Raw genomic sequence first — 12,833 nt, 5'->3', positions numbered from 1 at the left:
ACAACACTTTATTTCATATGGTATCGTTTGGTGACAAAACTTCTTCCAGCTGAGAGTAACAACCTTCAGTTCTTACAAATGATTACATACCAAGATAGTAACAAAAGGTTTACAGTGAGGTATAATCCTATTTATTATCTCAGAAGTAGTCTTCTTCATTTCATTTTTCTGAGCATTCTTCCATAGAATCTTATACCCAACCATTGATATTGGCTCCTTAATATGAATTTATCCTTTCAATCCACTACAAATTCCACTATATTCTATTTCAGACGCTGTTAGGTCTAACATAATATCAAGCTTAAAAGTAGAATTAATCAAACAGCTCCATAACCTATCCTATTGCATGGTAATAACAGTTACATTCATAGTTATAAATACAACTTAGAAAATAATTCAGGAGCGAACAATTTATAATTGATAATAAATTATTTAGTAACTAACAATAACAAAGCTGTATTTGGAAATATAACAGATTTAAGTCAATGATATTAAATATCATAATAAATTTTATTTGTAACAAGTGCAGCGAAGCACGCGGGAATGGCTAGTCTATTTATATAAAAAGAAGAAGATGCATACTTTCCCATTATATAATTATAAATTTTGTGTTATTTCTTAATTCAGTTACTTTTTCATATTGTGGATGATGTCACTGTTCATAGTCCTTTGTGTTATTATTTGAAGGGTTCAGAGTCATAGTGGGACAAGCGCCATTTATTAAAAATGGGGAGAGCAAGGGTTAAAGTTAAGTGAATACAAGAGTTTAATGAAGATTGACATATCATTTAGTTTTAATGTGCATACTTTATATTATTTGCTATATGTTTCCATTGAATTATGGTAATAACTTCATTTTAGCCCTTGTTTTCTACGATTTTAGTAAATGGCGCTTCACCCACTATGGTTCTGAACCCTTCATTTGAAAGATGTACACATAAATGAAACCATTAAATATGCATAAAAAGGCATTCAGGTCAGTGACAGCCACAGGATCTTGAATAAATACAGTCAATAGGTAGTTGAAAGTATAACATTTTTACTTCTATAAGAACCATTTAAAAATATTGATTCAATAATCAACATACCATAACATTCCTAATACAGTGCACTGCTGGCTGAATGACTAAAACAGAATTTTAGCTTTCCACATTAGAGGCCTAGGTACAAATCTCAGCGAGTTCGAGTGAAATTTGTGATGGACAAAGTTGTGTGTGAGGGCAGCATTCATATATAATATTTAAAAGACAAAGTGATCGAATTAAAGCTTTGCATGGTAACATTCTAGAAGAAGACATTTCAAATATAACACTACAAATTCATGGAACAATCATTCATCAATGAAAATACTAGACAGACTTACTGGCTATTTTAAAAGCCTGTCACAATAAAACAGAATGCCGATAAAATAAGACATACCAGCTGATCCAGGAAGAAACAGACCAGCTGCCAATAGCTGTAAGACACGTCGATATGCTTGGTTGATAGGTAAAGCTTGACGACTAGGGTTGTTCATTATGGAGCTGTGAGCCTGTCAATAAATAAAGCTGTTTCATGCATACAATATTTATCAGTTATCACAATTATAAACACAAATTCTTATTCAAATTCAAAATTAATTACAGAATTCGTTTATTTATATTCTCAATGTTCTTTAAATTAATGAAAATACTGCACTTTAAGAAATTATTTTCGAAAAGAGGTAAGAAGAAGATAAAATTTAAATGCGTGATATATGCTTCATACAATTCATATTTTAGTCTGTTACTCTTATAAGATCATTTCACTTTCTAATGTAACAACATGCATAGTCAATATGCTTGATTACATGTGCAGACATACCAACAGGTCAAGCATCCAAGGTGAAAGAGGTTCGAATCCTTCAAACCTATTTCTCAGATCCCGAAGTAGACGAATCAATACCTTGATGGATGAATGGTGAGCATTTTCTTCAAACCAACGACTGCAAAGAAAATAAAATATTTAAATCGTACGTCCACGCACAAGAAATAAAAAATAAAATTATGCATTCAGAAATCGTCTTCATTTTGTAACATGCTTTCAGACTAATCCCTAATCTTTGTGTCTGGCCAAATTATTTTATAAAAAATTCCAACTCGAGAGTCAACATCACTATTTGAAACCCCAGTATACAGTATAGTTATAGATCTAAATAAAAAAATAAAGACTAAATAAAATAATAAAAAAAAAAAAGTAAAACCCGAATTTCTCTAGACTACAATTTATAGGTTTTACCCTATTTATTTCCTTGCTACCTATTATACAATTTCGAGGTAGTTTTCCTGTTTCATGCATCTGGAGTCACACATGTGAATCCAATTTAATCTAAAACGATTAAATGGGACTTCATTCATATGTTAAAACAATTAAGCAAAAAGAATATATTCTCGAATTAAACTTTCAAAATTTCAGAACACATTTGAAGGACTCGAACCTAAACTTCCATCATTGGATCGCAACTGTAATAGCACTTCATTTCACACTTTTGAAGTGATGAGTAAAGGTAAAGGTAAAGGTAAAGGTAAAGGTATCCCCGTTACATGCCATGAAGGCACTTGGGGGGCATGGAGGTAGAGCCCCATGCTTTCCATGACCTCGGTATTAGAATGAGGCGGTGTGGTCGGCACCACGCTCTGACCACCTTTTACCCCTGGGAAAGACCCGGTACTCAATTTTAAAGGAGGCTGAGTGAACCTCGGGGCCATTCTGAAAGTTTGGCAACGAGAAAAAATCCTGTCACCACCTGGGATCGAACCCCGGACCTTCCAGTCCATAGCCAGCTGCGAAGTGATGAGTAACATCTGCAATTAGGCAAAGGTATTAGAATCACGAACTTCAAAACTGAATTCACTCCAATGTGTTACATCTAGACTGAGATCAATTCGCCCTTGTAAAAGTAAGAGTCTACTCCTATGCAGAAGATGCACAGACTCAGGGAGAAAGATGGAAAAATATTAACGAATGATCTTGTCAACACCGAGTCCTATTACTTTTGTGAGGATCTTATAGTAAGACTGTGTTCTGTTCAGTGTTTCCAAATTAAATTTTCTTTACATTTATTTGGAAAGGAATTCTCAATAGGCCAAAAATAAATATTTCTAACATTAATTCATTCTAACAATGGATTTGGAGCAGTAAATTATATTCTGCCAATTTTGCAAAAAGCAAAGAAGTGTACGATTTATTCATAAAAAAAGTTTTGAAAATGTGGCTGATCAACAATGTATTAAAAAAAAAAAAAAAAAAAAAAAGAAAAAGAAAAGAAAAGATAAAGCGAAAGTCAAAACAGTGATTTAAGAATTTGAATATCATATCCGGCAATGATATAATAAAAATTGTACTAAAAGAATGATACTAAGACTTTTTTCTCTCATATTTCCAAATGCATCTGCAGAGTTCTGTTAAATAATTTGATTTCCAAATATGCATAACATGTTCTTGAAGCTCTTGTTTACATTAATACTTCACAGCAGTGGAGCTGAAGTAAAAATATATGAAGACATTAATGTATTGTACTTGCCAAACTTTGACGACCCCAGCTCAGAAGAGAGAAGTCAAAGAAGTCACATCAACATGCTCTCGATGTTTATGTTATGTTATCCGATAACCGAATTGCTTTATAACAGTGTTGCCAAACACAGACGGCCTCAATCCCAGTAGAGAAGTCAGCTTATCTTGTCCCAAGAGATAACTACTAACTTCTCTGTTTAAAAAAAACATCGTACTTGCCTCAGTCCAGTGGCTGGGCTAATTCAGAGTCATAATGCTGCATAATTAACAGGCATACTCCGTATGATTTATTATGTTTTGGGTAAGGCATGAGTCAGCAGAGTGGTGTGAGTGAGGTCGTCTATACTTGGCGAGAACAATATATTATACTTAATAATCACTATATTCTTTGAAATACACTCAACTTCCTGCTCAATTTGCATTGGCATGCATAGAATTCAATACAGTCCAGAGTTCAAAGCCTCAATAAAAGGTTATACTTCTATGATAACGACAATTCGTCTAACAGTAAGGGAAAGTTATTGGATAAGCCTATCATTGAACTATGGTAAAAAAAAGTAGCAGATTCTCCAAACATGAAAAAATGCTAGAAAACAGGTACAGCACTGGAAAAGGAGAGTTGATTTAGACCCTAATAGCAATCATTAGCAACATGGATTCTGACAATGGCTGCAAGCAGAGCTACAGTTCTGAAACTTCACTGGAGTATGAATAGCAAAGTTGTACAATGTTTCTTACATTAATATATTATCTTAGGAAGCAATCCATTCTACACTTTGTCATTCACCCACTTCACAGTCTTTTTAGTTCCATATATAAACCAGAAACATGAAACCCGAAAAGGAACAGAACATTATGATTACCGCATTTTCTCGAATATCAAGTAAGTTGCACAATCCAATTTTGAAAGGTCCAAAAAAATTACAAATAACAAAAATAAATCTTTCAAAAATATATTCACGACAAATTACAAGCAATTAAACACAAATACAGTTAACAATAACTAAATAAAAATAAATAAGTAAATTTTATCCTGAACAGGACACGTTTCAAACCCATTCCATGCGCACGCAATGCACACATGTCAGTTTTCTTGCTTAATCGGTCATTTATACGATATCCTGTATAGTAGGATCGCTCTTTGGATCCCCAGTTAAAGACAGAGGCTACCGCACGCTGAGCGGTTGTCTTTTGAAGTAAGACGGTCCCCCCAACCTTTTCTGCCCACTCGGGGGATGGGGTAATCTCTGTTTCCGCTTTCTGAGGCAAATATAAATGTTGCCAATTCTCCCCTGAATGCTAACACTAACTGCAGTCTTTCTTAATATGTTCAAACAATTCACAAGTGTTTTCGTTCGCTGTTTGAAAGTCTTCTGTAATTTTATTATTATTATTATTATTATTATTATTATTATTTCGTGGAGTATATTGTAAATTACTTAGTTGTTTACAACCCCAAGATAGCAATGATAGATGAACAGCAATTTTAAAGACATAATTAACTTTATTAGGACAATAATATAACCCTGCCCAACCCCATACCCATAAAGGGAGTTATGTTGCAGGATATCAAATCTGTCATGCAGTAAGAAACATGCAGTGGAGGAGCTCGCAGCCTCATATGGACATGTTGTGTTACTCTTTCCTCCGTACCACTGTGTTCTAAATCCTTTGGGAATGTTAAATGTTATGTTTTATTTAACGACGCTCGCAACTGCCGAGGTTATATCAGCGTCGCCGGTGTCCCAGAATTTTATCCCGCAGGAGTTCTTTTACATGCCAGTAAATCTACTAACATGAACGTGTCGCATTTAAGCACACAAACGCCATCGACCTAGCCCGGGATCGAACCCGCAATCAGAAGGTCAGCGCTATACCAACTTCGCCAACCAGGTCGACTTTGGGAAATGATCTGACATCAACTGAAGTCTTATGTTAGAAAAAACAATATTATCCCGACTTGAGTCTAGTGTGTTAACTTCTGCGTGATGGAGCTGCAACAATTGGTCCTCATAATTGGTCCTCCTGTGTTCAACATGCAATTAAAACGGAAGGGAATTACTCGTATATGAAGCACGACAGGGACAGTAACCAAGAGAGATTTGTGATTCATTTAGGTGAGAGTGACGACGAATAGAGGTAAGAGAAGAAAAATGTCATATTTTATTACATAACATTTCAGATTTCGCTGCGAACTTAGACACAAAACACAAATTGACAATATTCTTTCGGTGTTATTATTATTATTATTATTATCAAGGTCAAATTGACTCAATTTATTTTGATTTTAGCAAAGCATTTGATGTTGTTCCTCACAAAATTTTATCAAATAAATTAAGTAATTTTGGTCTCTCCACTAACTATGTTAATTGGTTTGAAAATTATTTAACAGATAGACAGTCTTATGTTCGACTAGGTAATTCTCTCTCGGTTCCATTTAATAGTTTATGCGGTGTTCCTCAAGGGTCTACTTTGGGACCTCTCTTATTTTTATTATTTATAAATGATATAAGTAAAAGAATAAGTTCTAGCTGCCTTTTGTTTGCGGATGATCTCAAAATCTTTCGCAAAATTAATAGTTTGGTTGATTTTCAAATTCTTCAAAATGACATTAATTCAATTTCACAATGGTCTGTTGAAAATGGAATGAAAATTAATCAATCCAAAACTTTTGTTATTTCCTTTTCACAGAAAACTATCTCCCTAAAATTTAACTATTCTCTCAGTAATGTCGTAATTACTAGGAAAGATTGTATTAGAGATCTTGGTGTCCTACTTGATTCAAAATTATATTTCCATGATCATGTGCAATATATTTATACCCATTCGTTAAGAATGCTTGGTCTAATTAGGTCTATAACTTATTCTTTTTCCACTCCTATGTGTTTATTAATTTTATACTATACGTTGGTTAGATCCAAGCTTGAATATGCATCTGTTGTATGGAACTCCATTACTTCCACTGACTCGGCTAAATTGGAGAATATCCAAAGAAAATTTATTTCCTTGTGTTCTTATAGATTTTTACCAAATTCCGATTATAACTATGAGATTAAATGCAATTATTTCAATTGCGGTAGTTTGTTCACCAGACGTCAGGATCTTGATTATTTATTTTTTGCAAAGTCATTAGGGGTGATATTGATTGTGAATCTTTCATAAGCAATATCAGTCTTCGTATTCCTGCTAATGGTTTAAGATTTCATAAATTGTTTTATAATAAGAATCCTAAATCTCTCTCTCCGGTCTGCAGATGCATTAAATATGCTAATTTGCATGGATTCAACTTGGATCCATTTAATGTGTAGTATATCTTTGAGTTTTAACTCACTGATCTAATTTTAATAATTATTTGTCCATATATTTCTTGCATTTGGTCTATTGATTCATGTAGACCATTCCATTATTTCAATTCTCATTGTACTAATTTTATAATTATTATTTGATCAATGATTGATGTAGACCATTATATTGTTTGTATTTCATCTCATTGCCATTTTCTATCATTCATTCTCATCATCATTTGTTGTTTTGTTCTGTTTTGTATCGTGCAAAACTGTAATTGGCCTTGTGCTGTTGTTTTTGCACGTTAATATTCTAAATAAATAAATAAATAAATTATTATTATTATTATTATTATTATTATTATTATTATTATCATTATTATTGATATGGTCTAAGTATGAAAATATATTAGTTTAAAGAAGTTGACCGTACAATGATTATATAACGGATCTTTATACACACAGTAACTCAAAATTAACCATTCATTAATTCGTGATTGATTGAATGAAAGTACAATTTGTTGTATAGAAATAAATATACGATTGTTTCATACCCACGGCCACGTGGCGAAGTCAATGTAAAACGTGACAACTGCGCGCCTAGAAATTTCCGCATGCGTCCCTTAATGACCGGGGTGGACCGTGCGGCTAAGTTCTTCTAGCAACAAAAGAAACCGACTGGGGATCCTTTGAAAAATCTTACTATAACATTAATAGCATGCGTCATGGTTTCCATGTTCTCCTACATCTTTGATAATTTTAAGTTTTTTGCTGTAGGTAAAGAATCGCAATCTCCAACCTTTAAAGCAGTAGCGGCCAGGACCGAAATCCTCAGTGAGGCCTAATGTAACTAGTTTAAGTAGGCTACCTCTCTTACAAAATGTTTATTATTATTGATACTTTATTATGATTCACATTAGTACTATATTATTATTATTATTATTATTATTATTATTATTATTAGACTATTAATGAAAAATAAAATGCCACTCGCCAAATAAGTTTCTATGCAGTGAGTTTGTTTCAGTAAATGTTTAATTATTTTTATAAAGCAATGCATATTATATCCAGCTGAAGAACCAGGTGTTGAAATTCTCCTGGAAATATTTTTCAGCGATAGGCCACACTGTTCTCTCTCTCTCTCTTTTAACAACAACAAGCACAGTCAACAGAAAAGTTTATTTCGTACCACATTATCAAAGGCCCTTTTATGTTGCTCATACCAAGATGCATTGAAGGCTCGCGTTTTAAGATTATCTTTCTGAAAAATTGTCAGTGATGGCATAGGTCTGTCTTAATTTAAAACTTCCCTTCTTTTAATGTTATTTCCTCTCGAAAAGGATACTCTAACAATGAACTGTCACAATTATCATCATTATTTCTGGCATTTTTTTAGATTTCTATTTTCCAGAAACACATAACACTGGACCACACAACGATTCACCACTGTTATACTCACTCCACTTCACCCTTGAGACCAGCAATGACAAAGACCGGATTCTGAATGGGAGAAGTGAAGGCTGATGGTTGGGTGAATACCTGCTAGGCCTCAAGGCCACAAGAAATGTGCCTCAGTTTAAGCTTTCCAAGTGCAACCTTTTAAAACCCATGGAAACATACAAAATGCAGAAGCCAGAACTGGCCAAAACATTTCGGGCCTCAGGAACAAATTTTACTGCAAGTCAGCTCTATATACATCACAAAATTTATTACTTCTACAATTTTATACGCTTCATCAAATAACTAATATAATATGTTATATATGACTAAGAAACACTAAAATTTAGAGTTTAAGGAAGCATAGTGACTGAGGCCCAGCTTCACTTGCCTCAGTCAATCAGCCACCACTGCTTTAATTTTCAGGACTGAAAAATAAAACACATGAACTATATACTTATCAGACTTGAACTCAATTCTGAGACATGTACTGCTAATCCAAACGTCATTTTTAACAATGTTAACAATTGAAATACATGCGCACCACCTTAAAGTTGTGTGGGATGAAAATTGTGCAATGTTGCCAACTTCATTTCAAATAAGCCATGCATCCATATTTTTTACTTGTATATTTTGGAAGAAAAAAGTGCACGAAGTATTCGAGAAATTATGGTATATTTTTAAAGCAGCAAAAGAACTAACCTGTGCCTGATGGCAGCTAAGTGACTCTGGAGAATTTTCTGGTCGAGGTGCAACTCCGGATCCAATTTCCGCAAGTTATGGTGAACTGTTGTCATTAGGACACGCACTGTTGCATCTGAGCTGTTGACCTCAAACCCTCGGTCATTTGTCAACATGGATAAAACTGTCGACACAAAACAATAGTGTCTTTCTTTTGCGAAATTTTTGGGTTTTTATTTTACAGTATATATATTCTATTTTTTAAGATGATGTAAATAGGATATACACTAGGCCTACCACTTCTAAATATTAATTTACCTTCATGAGGACCTTGAGCTTTCAAGTCCTCTTGCACCTTGATTCCAAGAGCTTCTACAGCTTCCCTTGTTGGCAGAGTCTTGAGAATTACAACTATATCTGCTATGTTATGTCCAGTCATCATTGTTCCCTTCTTGAAAGAGCCGACCTGGCGTACTTCTTCTAGTTGCTGAACACATTAACAATATTATTCTAATTAAGTACATACGGTATGGAAAACACTACATTTATTTTCAATTGTAGATTTTCTACAGGAAGTGACATTATAGTTACAGTGCCTGAGAAATAAGGCTGTGATTGACATTACCTGCTGTTTCATGGCACAAGATCACAATGTTGTCACACCTCTCACTTGCTGCTGTTCTCCAATGGTGAAACTGTATGTAGACTGCAGACATACAATTCGATACAAACTGTGACAATGCTGAGTGCTTGTTCCCTTAAGTCACTCCTGGGTCATGGTACTACAAATTATAATTGAGCAAGATGACTCTGAGCCTTTGCATGTACTAGTTCGCCCACGAGGTGTTAATCACAAACTTATTTTTCAGACACTGTGCAGTCTTAACCACAATGCTGATATTCTGGACTTATAAAACAGCAGGCTTGGGTTCAAATTACAGTCGATCCATCCTGATTTTTTTTTTGTTAGTCATTTAACGACGCTATAACAACTATTAGATTATTTAGCATTAGGCCAGGCTTTTTGTCTGTTAGCAATGCTGGCTCCTAACCAGGATGTTTCGGGTTCGATTCTCGACTCTGACTTTTCCTTGGTTAGAAATTGTTCCTTGGTATGTATGTATGTATGTATGTATGTATGTATGTATGTATGTATGTATGTCCTGGGTGCTTAGGTTTAAGAGATAGGGCGGGACTGGTGCACTTTATAAAAAATCCGTACTGAATATGCCTTTAAGGGATCACAGTACACTTTTATTGTACTGTGGACTTAGATCCATTCAGCATCGATGGAAATGAGCGAGATGAAGTCGAGGATTTGTCATAGATTACCTGTTATTCACGATTTGGTTGGGGAGAATCTCGGAAAAAACCCAACAAGTTTATCAGTCCAAGCAGGAATCAAACCCACATTAGTAGATAAATACATCTACTGCATGAGCTATGCCCATGGCTTCCCCCAAATTTATAACTTGTGTTGGTGTAGCCCATGGTCCAGAAAACACAGGGATTTTCTCTGGGTACTCCGGTTTCCTTGTGACATCCCAACAATTCTCCATCATTATTCATTATGAGTGTAATGTAGACCCACTGCCTGTGATGCAGACTAAGTGGTCTGTGTTTCTCAGCACTAGAGACATCTATGAGTTATGCTCATATAGTCGGAGTAAATAATGACAAGTTAAGAACCTTGCCATTGTACCAAAAAAAAAAGCTACAGTCTCAGGAAAGAATCCTTTTCAACGAAATTAAGAATATTAAAAAAATTAATTACAAAGCACGAACTACGTCATCAATAACGTCGTATTCCGCAATTAAACTTATCTCAGGAAACACTACAATTCTCCAACACATTTAACCCGCAAGGGGCTCTACACGGTTTTTTCGACATTTTGGTGAATTACACGATGTTTCTCTTTTATTGGTTGTTGAAGTCTTCAGTACCTCTCCCCTCCTTTTCTTAGTGTGTGAAATAATACAAATAAGCACCATTACTGATTTGGGTTTGGGGTGACCTTTGACGTTTTATTAATTAACACATGTTCTAAATTTGACTATATTTTCTTTCCAATTATTGTGGCGTGTTCTGCGATTTTGTGAACAGATGTTATTACACACTGTAGAGAGTTAATGCACATGGATATCAATTTATCACAACAATGGCAATTGTAACACAAATAAAGCTCTATTCTGTAATGAACTATACTTCAATCGGAAGATTTGGATTAGCAAGCTAATACTATGGTAGAAATCAGTCTTCAGTCAGTGGTTATTATGGTATTTAGTAGTTGTTGAAAGTAGTGTAGTGCAGTAAAAAAAAACTACTGCTACTATAATTACATTATATATATATAAAAATGTTATGTTTTATTTAACGACGCTCGCAACTGCAGAGGTTATATCAGAGTCGCCGGATGTGCCGGAATTTTGTCCTGCAGGAGTTCTTTTACATGCCAGTAAATCTACTGACATGAGCCTGTCGCATTTAAGCACATTTAAATGCCATTGACCTGGCCCGGGATCGAACCCGCAACCTTGGGCATAGAAGGCCAGCGCTATACCAACTTGCCAATCAGGTCGACTTATATATATATATATATATAATAATTATTATTATTAGGCTTTACATTAGGATACGGTAAAATAACTACAAAAACAGAGAAAAAGGCCCCCGGTCAAAAGCACTATGCACAATCTCTCACGTTATATACAACCATGTGACCTCTGCCAGGTTAGTATTTATGACTTAAATACCACAGTTTAGTTCCCATTAAATAATACATGTTTCTTTACTTCCTAATATTTCTTGTGATAATTTCTGTTAACTGGTTTAAACGTAATTTCTAGATTAAATAAGTCTGATAAAGCCAGTAAGTTCTCAAACTTACTGTAGCAAGAAGAAATGTAAATTATTTAAATTTAACTCATATCTGTAATATGATCTGAGGCTTATTCCACCATTAAAATTTTCAACTTTTCACTTTGCAGTTTGCACTTTGCATTGCAGTTTCTGTTTGACTAAGGTATCACTTTTCAAAACTGTCTACAAAGTGAAAAGGAAAAGTTGTTATTGTTTTCTAATGCCAGATGTTTGACAATAAAGTCATTTGACCTCTTGCACTCCAATATTTTTCAAAGATATTATCATGGTCGGCCACTGAAGCACAGATTTTGACGTGTTCCGAATCCATTTCTTGGTTTGAGTTGCACAATGGGCAGTTAGGGGACTCATATATTCCAATTCTATGCAGGTGTTTGTCCAAACAATCATGACCTGTTGCCAATCTAAATGCAGCTACAGGCGATTTTCGTGGTAAATGGGGAATTAACTGTGGATTATGATGCAGAGAGTTCCATTTTTTCCCTTGAGATTGTGTTATCAAATTTTGTTTGTTGAAGTCTAAGTATGTAGATTTAATAAATCTTTTCACAGAGTAATACGTAGATTGAGTAACAGGTCTGTAAGTAGCAGTGCTGCCCTTCTTTGCTAAAGCATCCACATTCTCGTTTCCCAGGAGTCCACAATGGGATGGTATCCATTGGAATACAATTCTTTTATTGAGTGATATTAATTGAGAGAGCATTTTAGTTATTTCTGCTGTTTGAGATGAAGGTGTGTGTTTAGAGACGATTGATAGAATAGCTGCTTTGGAGTCTGACAATATAACTGCATTCTTAAATTTATTGATGTGGCATAGAAGATTCCTGAGACTTTCACTTATTGCAATGATTTCTCCATCAAAACTTGTTGTTCCATATCCAAGAGATCTATAAAGTGAGAAGAGACAGCACGTAACACCTGCACCGGCACCTTGTTCTCTTGAGATCAAGGATCCATCGGTGTATAAATGAAGCCAGTTTTGTGGAGGGTACCTAATATTAATTGTCTCTAAAGACAAT

The 12,833-nt window shown here is 34.6% G+C and overlaps 1 protein-coding gene across 1 annotated transcript in view; it reads right to left on the bottom strand.

The window, feature by feature from the left end:
* Positions 1–12,833, bottom strand: part of LOC138698016 (interleukin enhancer-binding factor 2 homolog) — a 39,054-nt gene that overhangs the window by 17,730 nt on the left and 8,491 nt on the right. Inside the window, exons 4-7 of the mRNA XM_069823691.1 lie at positions 9,252–9,420; positions 8,955–9,117; positions 1,843–1,963; positions 1,420–1,531 (exon numbers count right to left, since the gene is read on the bottom strand). Of these exons, the coding sequence (XP_069679792.1) occupies positions 1,420–1,531; positions 1,843–1,963; positions 8,955–9,117; positions 9,252–9,420 (565 nt within the window). The remainder of the gene's footprint in view (positions 1–1,419; positions 1,532–1,842; positions 1,964–8,954; positions 9,118–9,251; positions 9,421–12,833) is intronic.

The sequence above is a fragment of the Periplaneta americana genome, chromosome 4 (assembly GCF_040183065.1).
Source record: "Periplaneta americana isolate PAMFEO1 chromosome 4, P.americana_PAMFEO1_priV1, whole genome shotgun sequence".
In the NCBI taxonomy this organism is placed as follows: Eukaryota; Metazoa; Arthropoda; class Insecta; order Blattodea; family Blattidae; genus Periplaneta; species Periplaneta americana.
Note: the sequence above shows the minus strand (reverse complement) of the source record. Positions and strands in the feature narration are given on the sequence as shown.